This window comes from Gymnogyps californianus, chromosome 23 (assembly GCF_018139145.2).
Source record: "Gymnogyps californianus isolate 813 chromosome 23, ASM1813914v2, whole genome shotgun sequence".
Classification (NCBI taxonomy): Eukaryota; Metazoa; Chordata; class Aves; order Accipitriformes; family Cathartidae; genus Gymnogyps; species Gymnogyps californianus.
In genome coordinates, this window is record NC_059493.1 from 5,455,375 (window position 1) to 5,480,829 (window position 25,455).

The window sequence follows — 25,455 nt, forward strand, 5'->3', positions numbered from 1 at the left end:
TTACATGTGATTTGTGACTATCAGGGTGTTCTGTATATAAAACTGAAATATGTGGTGGTGTTCTTAGTTTTTGTGTTACTCATTCTTAGAAACATTGAAAACCTTTTGTCTACAAGGGCTGAAACAAGTTCAGATCTTTTTTGCCGAAAGTAGCAGGTGTTTTCTTGTTCCTCTGTTAGAGGAAAATTAAATCTGAAACAGCAGAATTTCCCTAGGAGGGAAATTCCATCTTCTGGGGGCAGCTGTCATACTGGCTGGTATATGTTTTCATATATTTTCTGGTCTGTTTTTTACCTCCTGATTCATGTCTCGTATCTTGAATATAGCTGTTCTGGGTCAAGGAATCAGCTTTCTGATCTGTCCGTATGTCGTGGTTTGACCCCAGCCAGCAACTAAGCACCATGCAGCACCTCCCCCCTCCCAGTGGGATGGGGAGGAGGATCAGGGAAAAAAGTAAAACTTGTGGGTTGAGATAAGAACAGTTTAATAACTAAAGTAAAATAAAATATAACACTAAGAATAACAGTAAAATAATAATTATAATGAAAAGGAATATAACAAAAAAAAGAGAAATAAAACCCAAGAAAAGACAAGTGATGTGCAATGCATTTGCTCACCGCCCGCTGACCAATGCCCCAGCAGTGATGCGCCCCTCCCAGCCAACTCTCCCCAGTTTATATACTGGGCATGATGTTCTATGGTATGGAATATCCCTTTGGCTAGTTCAGGTCAGCTCTCCTGACTGCTCCCTCCCAGCTTCTTGTGCCCCTGCTTGCTGGCAGAGCATGGGAAGCTGAAAAATCCTTAACTTAGGATAAGCGCTACTTAGCAACAACTAAAACATCAGTGTGTTACCAACAGTATTCTTACACTAAATCCAAAACACAGCACTGTACCAGCTACTAGGAAGAAAATTAACTCTCTCCCAGCTGAAACCAGGACACCATATAATATCTATAGATCCTGATGTGCAAATGGAGGCTGAGACACTGATGAAATGTAACTGCTAAATAAGCAGTGCAGGTGTTATAAGTGCTGAGCTAGACTCACATGAAATGACTGATGTAAACAAATTTGACTAGCTTCTAACTGAAGAAAGACTTCACTCTAAAATTTTGATTATTCAAAGTGGTCCGTTACACAGTGAGGCAAAACAGCAAGCAGATTATTCATAAAATAAATATTAAGTTTGTAGACATAAACCTCTGTAGATGTAAACCAGCTAAGTTCCTCATAGAAGGTAGACTTGAAATTCTTTACAGCACAAATGGATCGAGTTTGATAGAAAGGTCAGTTGTCAGGATTTTGTATTGTTCCTAAGTGAGCAGTTATTTTATCGTGTCGATTTTCTGTGTACTCATGATTTACGTTGTTAATGCTGTAGGGAGAGTAGGAATAGTCAAGCTGTGAAAAGAGGCAGCTGGTGGGCTGGGGAGAAGCAATAAGAAAAAAGTAATGAAAGAATTAGGTAGAAAAGAAGAGACAGGTGATAACGCAAAGTTAAAGAAGAAGTTGTGTCAGCTCTGTTAGATTCTGAGTCATACTCAATTCTGTTCCATTCTGTCAGCTCATGCTATTGTGATTAGGGAGCCAAAGGAAAATCTAGGAGTGTGACTGAGACTTTTGCCTTCTATCCTGTTGTTCTGTCACTTCAGTTACAGCCTCCGTCACCTTACCTTTTTCTTCAGTGCCAGGTCTGGAGCTTTTACAACAGGCATCTGAGCGACTTGAGTTTCTGGCTTTGTCTCCCTCATTTAACAGAGATCGTGACTTTCCTGGAATCTCTACAACAAGCAGACTTTAAGGGGGCAGCATTGCCAAACAGATTGTTGCTTCCATGCCCCTTTAAAAGAAATCTCTTATTTCTGTATGCAAAGGCATACCTAGATCATGGTGGGCAAATCTTTTCTAACCAGTTTTCTCAAGTGTGCATTTAGCAAATCAAGGCATGGAAGAGCCCTGCTGTTCTCACATATTCTATTCCCTGGCCACCTCTAATGTTTTCCTCAATGTACAATAGCAGCAGTACCATCTTTCCTACTGATATTTCCATTTCTTCTTGATAAGTATCCTCCAAAAATATTCCCACTTCCATGGTTTGTTACTATTCCCCAGTGGCAGACTCTCTCTGCACAGTTTTTGATGTAAAGAATTGGATGATTAAATATTTGACAAGTGCATTCAGCACTGAAATACTAATAAATTGCATTATTTCTTGGGGAGGAGGGGGGGGGGGTTTGTCATTTTAACAGCAGAATAGAGTAATGATGCTTTTGGAGGTGTGTGGGCAGAAAAGGTTACAGTTATGCTGCATGTAAATGCAAGCAAGTCCTCCTTTCTTTTCAGTAAGACTTCAATATAATTTGCAACCGTTGTTAACTTGTCATACTCTCCCCTCCCCCCCAAAAAAACCCCAGTGGTTTGAAAATTCAGTGCATGTATAGTAGCCTCATGCTTTTAAAATTCACATTTTTATCATTGAGTAAACTTGAATTCAGGTTCATTATGGCAAGAAAAATAAATCTTTAAATTGATATTAAAGGAATCTCTGGTCCTGCTCTCTAGTGTCTGATAGAAATTAACTTATTTTGGAGTTCAAAATAGAAATCTACTTTCTCCACCCCCATTCTTCCAGTGTGATAACTGTGTTCATTGTTCTGGTCTGGTTTTCTGCTACTGGTGTCATTATGGTTATGTGAACACCTGATGTGTGGTGCAGAAGAGAGTTAGCTCTCTTAACTGATGCAGCCCAGCAGAACCAAGATAGCTATACAGGCATGTGTAATTCAAGGAGAAGGCATGTATATTCTGATTATGAAGCAGCTGTGCTTCCATGGAGTTTACTCTTTAGAGACTGGATTAGCTGTTGTCCCATACCTGTGTCCCTGTTGCTACCAGCGCAAAGTGAAATTAAAATGTAATCATTTGACTTTGAAGCCTCAGTCCGCCTTCGCGCTGCTGTGAGTGAGTCAAAGTGCAAATTAATGGTCAATCTGTCATTAAGGTGTCAGTCAGCTGGGTTCTGTTTGAAATTGCTATCGACTCCTTCTGTGACCTTGAGAAATTCATTTAGTTTATCGGGTTTTCACATTTGCAAAACAGAGCAGTACTTCATTAGGATGCCAAGTTAGCTACTCTGTATGAATTTGAGAGCTTTGTCTTTTACTGAATCACACCAATGGTCTCTAGTGTGCTATCAGACAAAACTCTACACTAAAGCTTCAGAACCATGAACTTAACTATCCCTTTGTGAGGGCACGGAGGTCAGACTGTACAGAATAAGATGCCGAATCGGAGTCTAAAAATAGGAACATGAGAGTGCCAGAAATGAATATGCATTATTGATGGGATGGTGTTCGTGTCATCGTGGCAGGCATAACACACTAAACTGGGCTGTTCAGTTGCATCTCTGAGCATTAATGCATTAGCTGTAATCAGAGTTATTTCCAGCAAAACGCTGTTGCATGTGTCCACAAGCCTAACAATCATCCCCTGTCTGTTAACAGTCTGAGCCCATTCCAGAGTTGCAGTAGCAGCAAGCAGGCTTCCTGATCTGGGATGTGTTTGCTGCACAGATGCCTGGGAAATAGCCCAACTTAACTTGCTTCTAAGAGCCAGCAGAATAAAACGGATTCCTTCTGATAGCCTGGTTCTCTAATGTTATTGAGAACTAGAAAAAAATGGTCATCTAGCTAGCGTTTCATTGCTGCAAAGCAGCCGAGAGAGATCAGAATTACTTAGTGGGGGCAGTATTTTTAAAGCTGGGAAAAAATGAGTAGATTTTTCTAATATTCCTGGGGATGAACAGTTTAGCTTCATTTTAAATGAAAATAGGCTCAACATTTCTTAGAGTCTCTCTGTCAGAACTTCTAGACGAATGCCGGCGAGGCTTGAGACAGCTTTGTCACTAGGCATTTTTAGGTTTCAGTGGTAGGAGATATCCCTATCCACCTAGAGGATCCCACTTTTTACAGGTTCATGCAATGCACAAAGCATCAAGTGCTTTTCTGACAGGTTTTCTGTGTTTGAGGTGAGCCCGTTACTCCCCCGTTTTTGAGCAAAACAAAGAATAAGAGGCCTGATCTGTAAATCGCTTAGGTAGAATTATTCTCACACACTGCACTTGAAGTGAAATATAGACCGTATTCCTTACAAAGAAAATAGCTACTCATTGCTCACCTAAACCATTTTAAAAAGTGAGAATGACAAGTCCTCACTGTTTTATGACCCTTGTATATCAGATTTGAATTATTTTAAAATATCAGTTTATGTCTACAGGTAGACTTTTCTGCATATCTTGATTAAACGTGTATTAGAGCTGATTGGAAGCTTTTGTTTTGAAGAGAGAGAGAGTATCTTGAGCAAACTGAAAGGTGTTTTTCTTTACAATGACTGAAGAGTTAATTTGAAAATTTGAACTTCAAGGTTAAATTTCTCCTTTCTCTTTTTGTAGTAGATTATTTGTTTTGAAATGAACAAGAAGCATCACCGAGAGGAATTTGGCCCTGCTGATTGTGCATTATCCTGACCTGTTTCATAGGGCAAGTAACATTTGGATGATTTAGGAACTTGGTGCCTCCTGAAAGTCCCTCTGCCATGTATATTTCACGTTAGCTAATCAGTTTGGTATGGGGAGGTAATACTTAAACTAGCAGAAAATCATTAGATGATTTACAAAACAGTGAAAGCACGATGAGACTGTGAGGCTTCTTTTGGAATAGAAAATATTTAATTATTCTTTGCCGTTCAAAACATTCATCTTGGTAAAAATTAAAATGATTGTGTCAGGCAGAAAATTGTGTTCCATGTTAATATTTGCTGTAAATGAACAAATGGCAGAGTGTCAGTCGGTTTCTTTGCTGGACTGAAAAAATGAAATACATTCTGTGGTCTTTTTAATACACAGTAGTTTTTCAAAGCTAATAAGGAAATTCTATAAGCCTGCTTGTGCTTTATATTTTAATTTAACGAAGTCTGTATCTTTGTCTAGTGGAATTATTCTCCCTTTCCTTTCTTCCTCAGTGCTAGAATTCTTGCTTGTAAGGATTTGCATCTGTGTCAGATAAGTGTCTTATCTTACTGGACAGATGACACTGTATACTGTCATCTGTTTTCTATGGAGGGCTAGGGACTTGAGTGGGTTTTCCTGCATGTTGTCCTAGGGCTTGCTTGTAGTTCGTGTGGCTGCCTACCCCTGTGCAGCAGGGATGTAAAATGCACGCTCCTTTGTAGGTTTGCCAGCATTTTGTACTCATTCTACATAGCACAGAAACAATGGAGGGCAATAATAAAACTCCAGTTTCTTAAAAACTTGAAATACTAGACAGATATGCATAAAGGATTATTTTTTAAAGAAAAATTAGCTAAAATTCAGTAGAATCTGATCATGCCAGTCATAGAAATGAAAGAGACTGCACTAGGCTTGGATGCACAGTGGATTCTGCTCTTGCCTAAACCTGTGGGACTTGATTTTGCTGCCATGCAATTGGCTGTGGGATAGAGAGCATGCAGGAATGTATAGCCTGCCTGAGGCCAGAATTTGTGTGGCAGTGGTAAAAATAAATAATTAGAAACCTTTTACATACTGTTGTATTTCCATTTTGGTGTTTTGAAACTGTTTCTTCAGTAGCTCAGTGTTCAGGCTTAGGATACTGAGCCAAATAATCAGCTGTCTCTCATAGATTTCTACATGTATTTTTTTAAAGCCAGAAGGAACCTTTAGCTAATCCAGTTTAGTCTCCTCTCTAACTGAAATATTTAATTTGTTAACCCTAGATGGAGCCCAGAGATCTTTTTGAAGCCAATTCTGACTTCTTGCGCCTGAGGATCCAGTGTTTCTTGGCTCTTCAAAAGGAGATAAGGCCACAGGCTAAAGTTTAAACACAGCCAAATTAGGACCCCCCCAAAAGCACCCTGATGTGTACGAGTATGTCTGTGCATACCTTCCCTCCTCCCACACAGTGGATGGAAGCAGGGGGAGGCGGGGGAGGTTTCCAGCTGCCTGCACTGCTCTAATCTCACCATTTGGGGTAATCCATGGGAATGTTGAGTGAGTGAAACGGTTGCATTCTGCACGGTGTTTGATCTCAGCTCTGAGTCATTTTTGAACACGACAAATCAAGTGCATCCAGTGGGCAGATGGGGAGGGAGTGAGGAGGGCATAGAAGGCAAACTAGATTAATGTTTGTGTTGTCCCATATGGCTTTCAGACCTTTATTTTGAATGCGCTTAAGGTGATCAAACTACTCCAGCATAAAAGGGATGAAGATTAAAATGGTTCCTGCTCATTTTGACCTTGTTACTTTTTAAAATATTATAATATAGTATAAATAAAAATATTATGTGCTGCAGTACAGTCTGCTAAACTCTAGTTTTCAGGCTAAATCTGATGATGCTTGAAGGAAAAGATGGATACAAACCCTTCCCCTGGTAAAGGGAGGGAAATTTTAACCTTTGCATGTTACAAGGCATCCAGTTTTAAACTAGGAATCTAAATTGCAACACTTGATAGATAAATATTCTTTTGGGGAAAGCGTGGCCCAGTTATGGACTGGGATACTAGGAATAGTGTCTACTCAGAGTTGAAGTACAGACTTAGAACCACCTGACAATGTTGTTGTCAACTATAGTTACCTTTGTTTCAAACCTTTAGTTACAGTAACTTTTTTTTAATCAGGGGAGAGTATTTGCTTAATTACAGATCTGATGTACTAGGCAGCCAGGAATAATGACATTAATTAACTTTAACCAACAAAGCAATTTAACTAGCATGTCACACCTGTTCTTCACTATTCATTTAATTGTATACCGTACAGGCAAACGTCTGGTCTTACTCATTCTCTCCCATTTTTTAAAATCCCTCTTTGGTGGGATAGTCTCAAACTTATGTCCATATGGCACCATGCAAAGAGGGCTCTAACTCTGCTTGAATGAGAAGGAAGGATTGGGGTTTTTTAGCTTTGAACTTTATTTTTCCTCCCCGATTATGCTATTGTATCATATCAGGCTCTTTGCTAACATTTGAAACGCTTTTATATAAACACATGGCATGTCCTGTGGGGAATCTTTTTAGCCTAGCAGATCCTAGGGACACTACTGTAATGTTACTTTAATTCTATTATTAGCAGTTAGTTAACAGCGAGGAAAATTGAGAGTCCTCTTGTATCCAAGTACTTGAATGTGTGATATGAGCAACTACATATTTGCTTGCTATCCTTTCAGTTTAGATTTTCATTGTAATGTACATACACACATGTAATGCGTTATATATATGTATGTATATGAGACAAAGAAGTACTGCATTTTAAGTCTTGAGTTTCACAGTAGGTGGGAGGATGCTTAATTATGTTCAGGCCTCGTAAATCAGTGAGGCCAACGCTGTTTTCAAGCATTAAGCCTTTAGCCTGTGCTCAATCACAAAAACAGAGATTCCTGATGATGGTGTAATCTAAATCCATTACTGTTATGCAGAGACAATATCCCCTCAGCAGATTTGTCTAAAACTGGTAATACATTAAAAGCTTTTATATAATGAGAAGGAGTTTAGCACAAAGCTTTTCTGTATATTCTTTACAAAGTGTTTTATTTGTCATACAAGTTCTGTAAACAGTGCTGTGTTTGCAGTGGAAGATCAGAGTTTTGCTGAAGTCTCTTCCAATAGGCAGCACCATAAAATTACAGTTACTGTTCTCCTATGATAGAGCTCATTTATGAATCACTGCAGTGATCAATATAAAGAATTGTTGATTGCTAAGATAAAAGGTGTTTTCTGTAATAAAGATTTTATTATAATATATGAAGATTAAATATAGTCTGTTGACAGATGGTTAGTATTTTCCTCCATCCTTTCCTAGGGCTAGTTTTCTGATAATTTCCCAACCGCAGAAATGGTGTGTTATTTCCACTTCAGAAACACCTCTGGCTGCAGCCTGCTTTAGGCAATGGAAGAGAAAATGAGTCAACAGTAACAAGCAACTGCTGTGATACTAGTATTCCAGACCCAGGTAGATAGTTTACGACAGATAAAGATGTATGTGAAAATAAGCTGCTGGAGTTGATTTCCTTTACCCTTTAAAAACAAAAAATGGGGAGCCATACCTGTCCTGGGGCTTAAGTAGTACAGAACATGCAGGCATTTATATTGCTGAGTGTGGGACCAGACACCGTCTATGGTTCACCCACCATTAACTTATCCCTGAGAGCTTACACTGGAACTAGAGAAATATTTTTTTAGATGCCCTTGAGTAACAACATCTCAGTTATAATGGGAAAAAAGTTCCCAACCTGTTCTTTTTTAATTTCTGTCTTAATCGTAGTAACATCTGTTTGCTAGTAGTTCTCAGAATTATGCTCTTAACACTCCCTTCTTTGAGAATATCTGGTTATTTACAAATTTACAAAGCTTTAAAACTTAGAGATAAATCTTTTTTTGAAGTGTTGCTGGCAATTATAATTAATTCTCTGTCCACGCTTGTTTGTGCTGCCTGCAGATTCTTCACAGTGTTTAGAATTTTTAATGATATTCTTATGAACTAATAGGAATGAATAGGTGTTTAGTTTAATTTTTGCGTAGATCAGGAATGCATTTTCCCCTGTTTCTTGCCCTATCGATTTTTAGCTCAGTAGTAAATATATTCTTTGTTAGTGCCACAAGTTTGAATCTAGATAGGTGCTTTTTCAGTACAATTCGCAATGCATTCAGCCCAAGGTGTTTTTTTCACAACTAGAAATATTAAACTCATAACATCAGAGTTTGTAATGGAAGAATTCAGTGTTAGCTATAGCAACACTGCTTATGCACGTTAGAAATCTGTAATGTTTGCCACTCATCTGATTAATCCACAAATACAGTTCAGAGAGTTTTTTATGAGACTTTTTAAAGAAAGCATATGGATTTTGCTCCTAACTCCTATCTGTCTGCGTATCCTGCCTTTTAAAGGAAGAGTACAATAGTGAGATAATGAATTTGGGTTAGCTTGTCTGTTTTCTCAGTGTTTCTTCACTCTGCCAGGTTTTGTTTCTTTAGACTGTAAACAATGTAGCACAAAATAGCCTCCTTGCTGGCATCATGCAGTCACATCTACAGGTGTATTCACATGCTTGGATAGAATCCATCAAAGTCAGGTATTTGAGGAACTCCTATGGTGGTAAAAGTTAAATGGCATTAGCAGCGTCCTACCCTCTGCATTTGTAAATGACTGCTGTGCACTGCCCCACAGTTATTTCTGTTCTGATTTCCTGTACCAATAATTCCCCATTTCCTAGAGTAGCATGTGGAATTGTTTCTGCAGTTGCTTGCCCATTGAAGGCACAAGCCTGTGGAGACAACATTACAATATCGAGATGTGCTAAGTGGAAGAGAGATAATGGGAATCTACGGAGAGTCTGCTGTGCTGTCAAAACAAGTAGCAATCGCAGGTTCTAGCACTACTGCAGAAGCAAACTGAACTGAACACGTACTACAACAACAACAGACTTGGAGAAGTGAAATTTCATCCAGAAACTTTCACGGCAAGTCCCTGCCCTCTGGAGTTTCCTTTACCTCTGGGGTCAACAGAGTGACCCCTCTCTTGTTGGGGTCTGTTGACCCTTAGGCTGACCTTCTTGTAAAGACTTGAGACAATAAATAACTGTAGTAGGAACAGATCTTCTGGGAGTTTTGTATTGGATAAAGGCCTAAGCTGTCCATTGGGGAGTCAAAGAGTGTTTCTCCAAGATGCTCGCAGGTGAAGTGCTTACATGCCATAGTTTAACCTCGCATATGGAGTGCCTACAGCAGGAGGGAAGTAACTGGATTTAGCTTGTGTGTGAAGGGCCTGGGGCATGCATACAGCCCTGCAACTACATGTCATGGCTGAGAGAAGGAATTCTGTCTGTGTGTGTGTGCTTTTCTGTTACCAGACAAAAAAATATTATTTGTTGGACTGAAGACTTAGGGCATGTATAAGTTGTAGCCTTTATAGTGCAGTGAAGTTCAGGCTGATACTTAGAGGTGACGCACTCGTTCATGAGCTTGAAAATCAGGAAGCTGAACTAAATCAGGTATGATGTATTTGTGACTGAAGATGGGCAGTCTCTTGACACTGCAGAATTAAGAACAGTGTGTTTGTCTCAAAGGAGGTGCCATTTCCAAACTAGTTTGCCTACTTAATATTTTTACTCTGTGTTTTTGAGAATTCTGTGGGGAACATGGTAGATCACTAAGCCTGGCTACTTTGAATATTTACCTGTATACTCAAATCATACTAATTCCAGCTACGTTGACCTGCAGCTTGACTGTTCTGAACTCTCTCATTCAAACCAGATGCATACATGCAAGGATCCAAGAACTTGGGAAAACAGAAAATCCAAATCTGAATCAGAACTGAGTGACTCTGTCCCATCCCCAGTTCATAATAAGGTTGGGACAGTAGTTCTGTGTTGCTGATTTGACCTTTCTATTGCTTATGGTATGAGCTCTTGAGTGGGTAGCCATTATATGTGTATGTATTCAGTGTGTATATGTCCTTTTCAAAGTTACTGGGTTGTTTATTTTGTTTCCTTGTCAGAATGATCACAGATAGTGCATCTCTTTGAGTTATAACAGTGAGGGTCAGGACTGATAACAGACTATTTTAAGCTACTCTTCACAACAGCCTGTGAAACTGCAAGGTTGTGTGAAAGATAGCAGTGGAGGTTTATGGAACTGTGGAGTGAATTATCAACTGACACTTCTAGCCCAACATGACAAATAAAATTCTATTGCAAAAAGATGCTCAATTGTGTCAAGCATCGATTTTTTTGAAGATGTCTAACAAATGGCTTCTGGGTAAACACACTATCTTTCTTAATTTGTCTATCTGATCAGCGAAGTTGAATGGAGAGAGAGCCACCAAATAAAATTAGCATTTTCTTTTAGTCATTATCTGTGCTTTCTTAGTAAAAGACTTGGAAGCCCCACTGATTAAATGTATAATATAGACATACGCGAATTTCAGATATATTTATTTCAGTTTCCTGGTAGAATCACTGAAGGACCATGAATCAACTGCAGGCATGGCAAAACACATAATCGTCTCAATGGTGTTGTTTTTTGGTTGGGGTTTTTTTGGGTGGTGTGTGTTTTGGGGGGCTTTTTGTTTTGTTTTGTTTTAAATTGAGATATATCTGTTTGGCACACTTGCTGATGACCATGTTGTTTCATCTGGCAAACAGCATTGGTTTTGTCCACTCAGAGTAATTAGCCAGGATGATATGAAAAGGGGAGGGGAGAGTAATAGGAAACTACAATAGCTGAGTTTCTCTTTTGCAAGGCTTGATCCCTGGCTGTGGATCAAAACCAAGACAGAAGGAAGAGGAGCTACCAAGTCAGCCAAAGAGCATTGCTGCTCCATGAGTTAGATAATGGCTCCCAAGGATCCAGCCTGCGTCCAAGAATATCTTCTTGCCGATGGGTAAGATGAGTAATGCATGCTTATTGCTAATACTGTGGTGTAGGTCAGCTCCTGGAGTCGTGTGGTTTTTCACATCTAGTGCTACTTCTGGTAAGATGAGAGCGCTCTCTCAGAACACTTCTTTCCAAGCCAAGTTTTTTCCAAGCCAACACTCCTCTGCGTGTTCCCTGCCTCAGTCTGCAGCATGAAACTGTAACTCCGTGCGGTATTGGCTTCCCCAGTTTAAATGCTGGATCAGTTGATGGGTGGATCCACCTGCTGCTTTTTGGCAGCAGGAAAATGGCAGTGCCTTTAATGTATTTACAGTATTTATACTAAGTAAGTATATTTACTTTGGCAGGTAGGGCTGTACATGGCAAGGGGGAAGCCTTGCTGCTGTTGGCAGTTTTTAACCCTCTCTTGTGTGGCTACAGGACTACAAAGCATAAGAGTATAACTCCACTTCTCTGCGAACACAGAGATGTCATCTGTATTGCGCATGATGGTACAGATGGAGTGCTTTTATCAGGCATAGATTTATTTCACAAAGGAAATAATTAGAAGCTTTAAACTTGGAGGCATCTTATCCTACAGAGATACAAGGTATCTAATCATTAATGCTCAGTGTGCAGGTAATTCAGGAGTAGTATCTTACTACAGAAACAGGATGCACAAGAATTTTTCATAATAGTTTGGTAGATGAGAGACTGAGAGAAGAAGATTAATTACTTTACAGATAGCACTGTAGTGCTTGCAGTTTGCAATGGTATAAGTGAGGGAGGGTATGCAGAAAGACTACTCGGTTGAAATTTAGATGTAAAGGCTGGCTTTCCATCATAGTCACATCTCATTGTTCGTTCTTATTGCTGTGCTCAGAGTGTGAGAGAGAATGTAATTCACTGTTCTGAAGCATCTGTATTGTTTGTAACTAGTGGAATGAATTAAAAATGGAGTGTGTCTTACTTTGGCTTTTCATGTTCAAAGAGAGTACTGTCACAACTTTCTTAATCATGGTGACTTGAAATCTATTTTAAACTTTATTCTCCTCTGTGTTTGAGTGTCAGAGTAATACTATACAGGTGTTAGATACTGGGTTAGCATTGACATTTACATTGTTATTTTTTGTATTCAGTATTCTGAATTTCTGATTTGATCTAATGGACAGAGATTGGGGGGGGATAAAAGATAGTATTTTCAGCTGTGACTTACGGCCAAATCTGTAAACACTTAAGTATCTAGTGCTAAACTGGATAGGTATAAAATTCATTTCTAATGTAGATTAACTGTTGACAGACCTGCTTATGTTTTTCTAGCAATCTGTATCGTTCAGCGGAGCTCAGTATGATAATGCATCCTGAGATGTGTCTGAACAGTTGGTCAGCCATGCAGTACCAAGGGAAGGTACCTGGCATAGGTCTGGGACCAATATGACCACACTGATAGAGCCCTACACCCAAGAGGCTCAGGCTCAGCACCGTGCTGATCTGGCTGATGTTGCGCCAAGTAGCTCTAAGTGCCTTTAAAGCCTGGCTCATATTTGAGAGGCTCCGATCTGCAGTAGCAGAAGTGATCCCCAGCAGTCAATTTGCCCTCTTATCTTCCCTGTGGAAGGAGCACCTGAGTGTCAGCTCATCAGGTATAAGCTTGCTATGTGGCATATTAATGTGGCTGGAAATCACTGTGTTGTGCATTAAAACCTGAATGTTTTAATTCATGAGCGTTGATGGCTTAGGAGACACATCATGCTCAGGTAGCTTTCTGGTGAGGGCAGGAACCTGTTGGTACAGAGTGGTGCCAAGGCTCAGTCGACTTGCAGATGTGACTCAGTGATCATAGGAGCCATAAATTGACAAGACATGGGCTCTGAAGTGCCTAAATTGTTTTTTACAATGACTTTCAGGAGCTAAAGCCAGGTAAGTCCTTTCAGCAGTTTCGTCTGATTTAACGAGATTTGAAGCTAAGGCCATCACTCAAGAAAGTGCTTATGCACATTCTGTTCAAAGAAGCACTTAACTGTATTTTGCTTAATCTACTGCGTTGCTTTTCCCCTGTTCTGTTTTATACCTTGCTCTATAATGGCCAATATTTGAGATCTTTTGTTGCAGAAAAAAGCAGTGCATTGAGAATAGTGGTGTGACCTCTGCATGCTAAGAAATATTATTATGGAAGCTACAGAGAAGTTAATGTACTCTGCAACACAGGATTTAGAGAGAAAAAAAGTATTGTGAACAATTTCATTGCAAGTTTCATTATAATGCGTTGTAGGAAGGCATTTGTGTGCCCTGTTCACATGATCTAGTATTAGTGCTAATCATTCCTTTCCCTTAAAGCAAACCATTTGTCAGACACAGTTAGTCACTGCTTGGTTTTTGAAGTTTTTGAGGGTGGTGGAAGGGCATGTCAGTTGTGGCATCCTTTTTTTATGTAAGCTTTTCTTACAGAAAAGTTGCAAAACATTGTAATAGATGAGCAGAAATACGGGCAATTTCAGAGGAACATGAAAATTTACCTTTTCAGTCTTCTAGAATACCCCAGAATGCTGAGGTGAAATCTGTGAACTCCCGAGCATTGTAGAGCCAAATCACCTAAAATTTCTGACTGCTTTGACTTAAATTTTCTTTGCAAGCTACTAATCATGTCCAGCAGCAGCTATGAGAAAAGATATCACAAAGATGTAAATTAAACCTCTGGGAATTGTAACTAAAAGAGAATTGGCAACCCTGGGCACCTCGCATTAGGACAGTGGCAGTAATTGGAGTAAGCTTGGTTCTCCTGCATGTAAACACTCTCTCTGTTTAACCTGGTTCATTAGAACTGGAAGCTCTAGTTAATTTCTGCAAAGCTTTTCCATGCAATCAGGGTTCTGTGTGATTAGGGTCAGGATTACAGTCATCTTCAGTTTCTGCTTCAGGCTGTTCATTCCATGAAAAAGGGAAATTATGATTATGGAGGGAAGAGAATTAAAAAGCACACACACACGCACCACCCCACGCCCCCACCCCCCAAAAAAAAGACAAGAAAAGAAAAAGTGCTATCTTCAAAAAGCATGAAAACTGGCAAAACCTGAAACTCACTTAAATAACTTACCTTTTCCTCCCCTAACAAACAAACAGAAGGACCGGGCCTCAGTTTTGCTATAGTGCCAAAAATGAGAGATTTCAGTCTACATGGTTAAGCTAAGTCCTGATGGCGATACTACTGACCATATCCTTTAGAAAGCTATTGTTGCTGCACCAGCCTGTCTTGAAATCCTGTCTCCAAGTCTGTCTAAATAGATCAGCTCAAGATGTTGTAGTTCTTATACAAATGGATGAATGCCTACTAAAGACATCTAAATGTTGTTGCTTCCCAAAGATTACATCTTGTCTTGAATGTTAACAGCCGATATATTCCTTGGTATTTATATTCATTTCTATTCTTGGTTGACTTTACATAATCTCATGAAGCCTTTTTATTTTTCTTTAAAAGGAGATTATTATGGTTAGCAACAACTGATGCCAGCACAGATAAAATGGCTTAAAGTAGTCGATAGAAAGGACGAGAAAGACAGTAGCTTGTACAGAGCATGTAGAAAGTTTCTCCGCATTTACAACTGATTTTTAACACTAGATAATCTGACTTTTTTTCTTCCACCCCCGCCCTGGTGTTTTGGTTTAAGACCCTGTGACGTGGGATTTTGTTTCCGGATTTCCCGTTGCTTTCAAACGCTAAGCAAGGGCCCTTACACTGTGAAATGTCTCCACAGTATATTTGAAAAATAGTTTGGATGTGATACAGTCCCTTCCTGTGTAAGACAATTTCACATGGAGATAGGAACAAGAAAGGAAATTTAAGAGGAGAATTGTTAAATGAACAGACTAATTTTGATGGTTTGTTACCTACTCTTCTGAAGCAGCTTGAAGACGCTGTTACCCTCAACAAGATAGTAAGTTTGGTGGTCCATTGCGAAGACCAGAAATGTAAATTGTGTGTTCTTTCTTGAGAACCCCTTGGTGATATCAGCATATTGGCCTTCAGAACTGTACATATTCTTTTCTCATGCATGCTAGTCCGATTAAATTAGTGGAGAAAAATACAGTCATACTATGTCCATATTCTGTACGTACGCGCCCCTGAAACTCCCTATATAAATTAAGTATGTGTTCTCAGTGCTTTTCAAGATTAGCAGTGGAATGGCTGGGCAGTCTTGCGGGATCTAACCTTGAAGAACGAGCAGTATTACAGATCCATATATATATATTCTCCAGTACAGGCTTTTAGCTTCACTAAGATGAATGGAATTCACCATTATTATATTAGCATCACTGGGAGAATTGACACAACCATTTGCTGGATTAAAGCATATATCTGTCAAACTAAAATAAATCCAAGTCTTTTGAGATCCCCAATTGAGCATGCTGCCCACAATATCACGTGAAATGTTTCTTGAGTCATGAATTTTCAGGGCTTGTTTACAGGTAACTTCTTGGCTGTAAGAGAGAAGGAGAGAAGTGCTTCTAGGTTTATATTTCATAGTACTCTTCATGATTTTTAGATGAAAGCTCCTGGATGCTTTCCCTGCTGTTGCATCCATATGAGGGACAGAGTAAAATGGAGTTGACGATGATTGTAAAGTATGTTTGCAGGTACTTTTCTGTTGTTGTGGTGGGGCTGACTTAATAAATCGGAGTAATGCCAGAAGGTGCTTCTGTCATGACAGGGGTTTGTAGTCCTGAAGGAAGCATTTATGTTGTAAAATGTAAAGCATTTGTCATTTTGCAGTAATTTTTCTTGGTGCGTGCCAACCTGCCTGCTGCAATGAATTAAATTAATGTGTGACCCACTGAAATGGTTTACAGTATAGTAATTGTCACTGGCAACACAACGTTGTTTTTAAGTTGTTGTTATGCAGGCACAAGCCCATATGTCATACGAAATTGATACGCTGCATTATGTATAATACCATCGAATTAACTTGGTATAATATTTGTCTTGTTAAGAACCAGCTATTCTGTTGATGTCATAAACAAATGTGTCTCCTCCATTTTCCTTATTCAAAACAGAAAAAAAACCAAACCCCACCACCGCTCCTCAAGAGCTGAGGTCGGATTTAGTTTAGAACAAATACCTGAACTTTATTAGCATTCATCCAGGACATTGCAGAGTAGGTCCTAATAATTAAGAGAGAATGAATTAAAAATTAATAAAAGGAAATATGAAAGGACATAGTAGGCTTTTTTCCCCATACAATTAATAAATCTTCTTTGAATAATCTGAAAGAGGAGAGTAAGGTAACTGCACTTGATTTGCCCAGCCTTTTGTGGTAGTTTGCATGCTATGTTGCAGTCTGTGCGTGCCTGTTAGGCTTCCTCTCCATCATGTAAACACGTTCAAGAGGGCTTGGTGACATCGATGGTGATTTATGGCTGTCATGTACTGTTTCATTATATTCTTTTTGTGTCTGTTTGCTGTTTTCCTTTAATGAATATTCAGTTATAAGAAATCATAGATCTCTCTAATGCACGCTGGGTAAATGGGGTTTTGGTGTAGAGGTCTGATCCAAAACCCACTGAAATCAGACCATCTCTATCTGCCAGTGTCAGTAAGCTTTGTATCAGGCCAGGCTGCAATGAGAATTGAGCCTTGAAAATTTAAATTTCAGGCACAAATTCCTCCTCTCACTGCCTTTTCTGTTTTTCCTGGAGATCGTTTTAGCTAAGATGCTTTCTTCATCCTGGCCATTCCCAATTACCTGCATTAGACATAGATAATTTACAGATCCATTTACATTGCAGCACTTTTTCTTTAAGTAAGGTGGTGTGCAAGAGCTATAGGTTATAGTGAGATCTGGAACAGTGAGATGGTTTACAGGCCTCACATGGCTCTTTTTCATTAACTTTGCTCATTTACAGTGAGGCTTTTATGTGTTTCTTCTTGGTGATAGTATTGAAAATGATGGAGTAAAAGAGAGTCCTGTGTTTAATCAAGACAGGACCTCATTCTAACTCACTAAAAGATTTAAGGCTAAGAAATATGGCTGAAGAAAGATTTCTGCTTTCTCTCACTTGAAGAAAACAACAACAGCAACGAACCAAAAACCAATGAGGACTATAGGGTCTGCATACTGAAGAGATGTGTCACTGGAGCATCAGGACAGCAGGTACTAACCAGCATCCTCTTATCACCAAGACAGTATGTGGCAGATGCCACTTTTATGTCAAACCATTACAAAATCATTAACTGGCCCCTATGCATTTTACAAATATTTGCTTCCAATTACTTTTGTTGCTGCAAGGCCCACATTATTAAATCTGTTAAATGAACTCCAGGGTCAGAGGAGTAGATATTGGAGTGGGGTGGTTTTTTCCAATTTCAGGTTTTCCAGGTCCTCGCAACAGAGGATCAGATCCTGTTGTTTCATTCTTTTACCGGATCCAATTATACATGAACCATGAAAAGGCTCATTCACTGGGTAGTTTTGCTTCTTTGGCACCTTTTATTTTTTAGCTTAGTGGCAGTGTTTGCATCAGAAAGAGGAGGTAGCTGGGCCTTGCTGTAATTTGATTAATTCCCACTGAGTAAGGTAATTTCTGCGGGATTGTTCTAGTGGTATAATGGAAAGACTGAACACCTGTAAGTGACTGTAGTACAGAAGACTGCACACATCAGGCTTGGACTAACAAACGAGTCCTCTGAAACACCTTTTCCCGCAACAGATGGGTATGGTATGGCACAGTTGGATGGCACTAGATGAACTGTTGATTTCAGTACAGAATATACTTTCTACAAGAAAAGATCTGCTACAGTTAGGAATCACCTGCAAACCCCAGATCATTTTAGTGATCAAATCTAGTATCAAATAGGTTACTTTATTTCCTTTCTGTCTAGTAACTCTTCTTCATTTATTCAAATGTCTAGAAAATACGTAACCATGATATTCACTGCAGCAGTGAATTCCAGAGGTTGATAGCGCTCTCTGCCAAAAATTCCAGATTACAGGTATAATTATATATAATTATATTGTTTCAAGAGGGGTATGTTGAAGAGTTCTTAAAATGATCAAAGATGATGACTTTTAAGATTAAACTATGATTTTTTTACATTATGTCTGTGAGACATTTTAGTAACATACTCATTTTATCTTTTATGTTTCCATATAATTTTACACGCCTGCAATATGGTGTGTGTTTTAGTGATAGTCAAGCCTTTCTGATATTAAAGCCACCTGTGATCTGGTAGCTATTAGAGCTGTTAATAGAATCAGTTACTCAAAGCAACAGCCGTCTGTGTTGTCAGTAGGGTTGAATTAACAAATTGAGCAGGGGCAATTCCTGTTGGTTTTTAGCAAAGGTAACATCACTTATTGCAGGGCAGAATCTGGTTTAGCATTTAGAGTAGAGGAACCTCTGTTTCTGTTGCAGGCTCTGCCAGGCAGTGGTGAGATTTTACCCAACGGTTTTGAACTCTCTGCTCCAGCTTTTCTTCATCCATCAAAGGTGAGCAGTCATCTCAAAATTCAGCAAATTGCTAATGAATGTGCAAAATGTTGAAGCGTATTTCTCTGGATACAGGACAGAGTTCTTTTGCAGCTTTGTTGTCTTGGAAAAGTTTTGAAGCGTTACAGCGTAGTTCAGTACTCTAAGGAGATTTTCCGTAGCTGAAATGTTACATCATCCTGACTGGTTCTTTTGGAACTGATGGAAATAATGGTATGGTCTTTAGTTAGAGCTTAAGCTTTCAGAACATAGTTTTGACACAATGTATACCTGATGAAGTTTTGATTGCTAAAAAGTCGGCAACGTTCAATGAAAGATGTGATTTTAAAATACAGTTTTCTTTATGCTGAGCCAATTAAACTATAGCTGTTGTATTCCTTATCTTAATTTACAACAGATACAGTATTCAACAATGGAATATACAAAACAGAACTATGACAATAATTGAATCATTTTTGCTTTGTCTTTAAAACATACGATCAAATGCAAAATGCAAAACCAGTTTCAGATCTGTTGTATGTTCACTGTTAAAAGTTAAGCCATCTTTCTGTACCTGTCATCTATTGTATAGAACTAAAGCAGAACCCTTCCTTCTTCCAGCCTTTGGACTGGGATACTTAAATTAAGGCCTGTGTAAACATACTGATGAGTAGTGCCACCATGAGAATGAACGCTATGACATGGTAATTGGTTTGTAAGATGAAAACTTAAGCATTTGTGGACAAGGATCAACTGTTGTGTTCTCTAGTCCAGTACAAGCGTGTTCTGATGGCTTGGGCTTCTGAGACTCCTCCTTTTGCATCTCGTAGTGGCATGGAAAGTGAATTGCCTTCAGCAAGAATTTCGAGTGTTGGCAACTTGAAAGTGTGTATTTTTGTATAGAACATATTCTTTCAAATTGGATAGTTAGGCATGGAAAAACTTTTACTACTAAATTTTCTGAGGCTTTTTCCTTCTGATTTAGTAGAGCGTAGCCCTAAATATGTAGCTCTTCATGGCAAATGAATTTTGATCTGCACAGTGCCATTCAGTGTACAGAAAGCTTGTTGTTACTGCTTTTGGCATTCTTTGGGAGTTGCTGTTTGTTTTGATGTGTGATGTGAAGAATTCTGGCAAATTGTTTGTATCTCCAGGTGTTGGGGTTTTTTTAAACTAAATAAAAAAGAAATCTTTGCCACATAGCACCTTTCAGCTGTGGAACTGTATGTGAGATGAGTGTCGTTATTCCTAATTAATGTATTGAGAAACAACATGAAGTGGCTTGTCTGTGATTGTTCATTAAGTCACTGGCAAAAGCTTGGAATAAAATCAGGAGATCTTGAATTTGCATCCGTTGCCCTTCCAACAGCTTGTTCTTTTTATTTATTTCTTTATTTTTAAAGGTGTCTGTTCCCAACATCTCTGAAAATCAGTTCACTTTCAGTTTAGTGGTACTGACATTATGGCTACTGCTGGCATCTGAGTACCTAAGATAATACACTTGTAAATAAATGTTTGGATACTTTAGGAGTTAAATCTGTATAAGTTACCAGTGGGGATCAAAGATGTGCTGTTTCTTGAGCAGATGTGTTGATGAGTTCTTCCCTTCATTTCAAATTACAGGAAAGGAAGGTCTTGCACCATTTCAGTTCAGGGGAGTGCTTTTGTTAGAGCAGTGAACAAATTGGAAAATCTTTTGGCAGCTCACATATTTTCATGTGCCAAGAATTATTTCCCTAGAATATACAACTGTACTTTTAATTTTTACTGGATTTATTTGGAGAAATAAGTGAAATAGTATGATCTGGGATAGAAAGTGTCTACTTGGCTACCTGTAAAATTGCTCTAGTTAACAGATAGTGTAATCTAGCATTGAAATGTCTTTAGCAGTGAAGTACCTCTATAGAGGAGTAAAAGAATTAAGTGATAGCATAAGTGAAGAAACATACAGCTTACTTAGGTCAGAACAGTATTTATGTCTGTACTTCATAGCTGCAAAGATAAGACACAGCCTGTATTTAAGTGACCGTAGCATCTTGATATCCCTACGTGTATGTCCAGCGTACAGTGCCTGCAAGCCTACTGTAAGCCTTTTCTCCACAAGTCAAACAAGCAGCTCAGTCTGTTGAAGTCATGTGTATGTGGCATAAAATGACAATTATAAGGAGGACAGCACCAGTATAGGCTGGTGAACAGAGACTGGAGTGGAAGGCTGTGGAGCCGGGTTCGTTCTTGTGCCAGTAGTCCACTTCATGACTCCGTGAAAGGGTACGGTATCCCCTCCGTTTGGGAACAGTTTAAAAAGTGCCTCGAGATCTACCAAGCTGTATTAGAGTTACGGTATTATTGTCATCTTTCTTGGCTTATCAAGCAGCTAAAAGACTAATGTTAATAGGTTTAATTTCACTGCAAACTGTAAATCTCCTGTCAAGTGAAGTGCCTTGTATGCCACAGTTATCTCTCACAGTGCACTGGCTTGGCTTCCCTTACATGATTTCAAAAACAAAATTACTCATTCTCAGTACTTGCTCCTGAGTCTGTTCATATATATGTATATACTGTATATATGCATATATATAAAAACTATGCATATATGTAAAAACTGTATTTCCATTGGCTGTAACATGGCAGAAGGGAAACTTGGCATCACTAGAAGTCACAGATCAATAGATTCATTCAGTAGCAATAATTATTGAAATCATAAGGATGGTGAATACCTCTCAGCTGTAAACAGTTTTGAAGTGAGATCTTGGGAGTCTTTTCTGTTTTCAAAAAGCAAGAAACCTGTGTAGAATTAAGATCATTATTACAAACTTTAGTCCATGTAACATAGATCATTTTCTTGGTCTGCTCTCTAATGGTAGCTTTTTAAATTGGTTATAGCAATTTAAAATATTTTCTGTATGCAAAGATGGGGTATATAGAACCATCTGAAATTAGTTTGGGTGCACACTTTCAATTGAAAGCAATCCCTCAGTTCATATATACATCATAGGAGGGAGTTCATCAGAGCAGCTGTCAGTCCTTGGTCGTCTGTGTGGGACTGAGAAATTTAAACTACATCTGCATTAGAGCAATGCAGCACCACGTGGAGCTAAAAACATTAATTTTTTGAGATATGCAACTTTGTAGACAAAAAGCAATATTTTAGGAAGCAGACCTTTGGGGTTTTTTTTCTGTAAGTACCGTCAAAAGCCTATGTTGCCAACATCCTTCTCCCTTCCCCCTGTTTTGCGCAGTTTTATTCATGGGCTCTCTAACATGAAACATTTGCTCTCTGGTGTACACGATCTTGAAGACCATTGAAATGAAGATGTTTGAATATTTTCCATCTTCTCTACTGCAGTAGAGGCCAAACCAGATCTGCTCATTTAAGAACACTTGAAAATGTTCATAACTGGAAAGGTAGGTTGAATGACTGAGAATACTGCCCTAAAAGACTTGCAAACATCACAGGGAACATACTGTTATTCATTGCTTTGTGCTGACAAAATATGGTTAAAGCTGCACAGCCCTTGACTATGTTAGAGGGGAAAAGGCGAGACACTGAAAAAGTACTGAGATAACTGAGTGTTTCCTTGAATGCTGTAGGACTGGAGCCTGGGGTTAAAGTTAAGCAAGTGGTGAGGCCTGTTGCCTTACACAAGTGAATGTTTCATGGCTTTGATTTTTGCTCTTGTATAGCCAAATTATGACAGCGTTTAGCAATCTAAAAGGACCTGTTTATTTAATGGGTGCCTGGGATGCATCCCAAGGCTCAGAAAGTACTTTGAAACCTTTAGGTAAAAGGAAGCATATGTTAATTGTTTAATTAGTGGATGTATAGTTCTACACAGATTTTATTATTGCTGTATGATCAAGAGTAAGCAGCGCTCCTTGTTTTTGTGGTCAGTCTGAAACCAGAAGAGGCACTAAAGTTTGACAATGTTTGAGCAGTAAAATTGGACTTTTTTTGTTGTTGTTTTCTTATGCAGATGTTGTGGTGCTTTGGAGCGCTGATCTCAAAGGGGTAAACAGACATTCAGTTCAAGACAGTCCCATGCCTGGAAAGAGCTTGCAGCTCCTCATTATTACTATTCTTCTCCTGTTTTGCTAATTCATCTTTGGGTTTATGCTTAGCAGCAGCACTTATTTTGATAGAGTTAGATTATGAATTACTCTGTGGAGTTGTTCTCAGCAGTGTGGATTTTAAAAGGAGGCAGGAAGGAAGAGAGAGAGAGCAGGGAAAAAATAGAAGAGAAATTTCCCTCTGTCCTTTTCCAGCTGACTGGGAACGGGTTGAAAGTAGTCCCAAGGCATGACATAGCATCTATTAATTCTGGGAGCAAGGCTCTACACATGGCTAATGATCCACTTGTATGGATTCATTTCCTTTGGTTTCAACAGCTTAGTTCTGAGCATTAGAATGATGGATTTGTCTTGATCCTGAAGGCTTCCATTTGAAAGTCAAAACTTCTTGTGGAAGAATGCTTAACCCTGTTGGCTCCCGCAGTAAGCGTCCTGCCACCCAAAAGGCAGGCAAGCAGGCAGAGGGCCTCCGAAGGTAGTAAGCCTACATAAATCTTTACCTGGGTGCAAGTAAAAATGGCAAGTTTAATTTGGTAGGAGTCCTAGAAAGGTGAAAGAAGTTAAAGAGGATGAGAATTTGCATGGGCTGTCTTAATGTTTGTATTCAAGTTTCCACATGGCCCTGTTCAGAACTGACATAGAGAACTGGTTAATGGCAGAGTATTAAAATAAAAGCCATACAGTCATATTCTGTGGTATAAAATAACTTTGGTAATGCTAGTATAGCAGTCCAAGCTTTAAATTAAATATCACATTAAGCTAGTGCTGTCTGTGTGAATGCCTAGTGTTCTGTTTGTTTGAAATAAATATATTTAGTAGTTTCTTATTTTTTCTTCTTCACTTAGTCTTTCGGTGATGCATGTACACAGACTTGACACTTGCAGTGGTTAAATATGAAATATTTGCAACTTTTCCCGTGCAAATTATGAGCATGCATGCACTGTATCTGAGTGTCGTAGAATATTTTAGAGATTCAAGATGATTGTTCTCATTATCCATTGTGTACCATTAAAGGGGAAAGCAGTTTTATTAATTTAAAAGTCTAACAAATCGAGAGCACAAACAATTTAATACAAAAGCCCTGAGAGTGTTAATGCTGTGAACTTGCCAGGACAGCAAGTTGAGTATGTGAGCAGGCAAGCAAGCCACTGTCCACAAGGTAACTAAGGTGTATATTTACTACAGGTTGTCTGTCTTGTCCATGCTATCATCCTGATGTATAATAAGCACTATGTTACTTTCCTGTCCCAGAAAGATAGCACCTGGAACTGATTTACCATAGGATAAATGCACACGCGTGAGTGGTTACCTTTATGTACACTAAGTTTAAAACTTAATTTGTGATCGGGATTCATGAATCACATTCATTGCTCTGCAAATTACTTTTCAAAGTAACTATGGGAAAACCAGGTAGGTCTTGTCTGTGAGGTTTTAAGGGATGAGTTTGTGTTTATTTAATAATTTTTTCTCAGTGTCATGGTGCTTTAATTCGATATAGCTTTATGGTCCTTTTTATAAAGGAAAACACATTAAAGAACATTCTCATACTCTAAAACCATGTTTGTTCTGAAAAGTGCTGTCCTGATTTAACTATACTGGGATACTTAGAACAATTAATGTATTTAAACAAAATCTCGATCTGCCTGTGTGTCTCCTTGCCATTCTTTAAGATGAAGAGTCAGAACGTATACAGAGTGAGGCCTTGGAGCAACCACAGTTAAAAACATGACACAGTACCATTCGTTTCAGTGATTGTTTTAACCAGATCAGAGTCTGTCTCAATGCTGGAAACTAGCATACTAGATAGAAGCACAAGCAGCATGTTTTGGGGGAGCTGAAGCTGTGATTATGATTTTTCTATTTGTTTATTGCCTGGTTACAGATATAATATCCTTTTTTTTTTTTTTTAAATGGGAAAATGGGGCTGTGAATAGATGACTCATTTTACCAATGTTAAATTGAATATATTTTGTTGAAGACAAGTGGGCCAGGCACTGACCTAGTGGGAGAGCCTTCCATATCTGTAGAGCTTATTCAACTATCTACAGCAGCTGAGGTGATCTGCTTTCAGAGTTAGGTCCACATATAAAGTTGAACATGTGCCCTGGTGTTTAAGGTTGAAGATCTGGAAATTGTACTGGGTAAAAATTGAAATCGTATCAAAAGAATCTGGATCTTCAGCTTGACATGAATATGAGTTTCCTCCATATAAGTGTTTCTAGGCTGATTTATGATGTTGTGGCCAGCTGCTGTATAGAGGATGGTTTTTTGTTTCTTTTTTCTTTTCTTTTTTTAGGGTGTTTTCTTTTTTTTTTTCTTTTTTTTCCATTTTTTTTTAACGGAGTGACTGAAGCAGCTGCTGTCTAGCTGGGAAGAAAATTGATAACTTCACACTGTAGCCAACAGGGTGCTTGCATTGGAGTCATTGATTTCCTTCCCTGCCAGGCAGTGGCTGCTCCAGTCTCTCTGCAGAAGGCAGACTGCATCCTTTATGGACTTCATTATTAGTGCAGTCGTGCAGA

The 25,455-nt window shown here is 38.9% G+C and overlaps 1 protein-coding gene across 3 annotated transcripts in view; it reads left to right on the top strand.

Annotated features, from left to right (window-relative positions):
* The window catches only part of LRRTM4 (leucine rich repeat transmembrane neuronal 4), a 543,042-nt gene that overhangs the window by 444,369 nt on the left and 73,218 nt on the right, over positions 1–25,455 (top strand). Inside the window, exon 15 of one of the 3 annotated variants that reach the window (XM_050910344.1) lies at positions 18,812–18,886. The exons of 1 other annotated variant lie outside the window; for it this stretch is intronic. In XM_050910344.1, coding sequence (XP_050766301.1) covers positions 18,812–18,886 — 75 coding nt within the window. Of the gene's footprint in view, positions 1–11,291; positions 11,340–18,811; positions 18,887–25,455 lie in introns of those variants that run through there. One more of the 3 variants, XM_050910348.1, reaches the window with a different exon arrangement.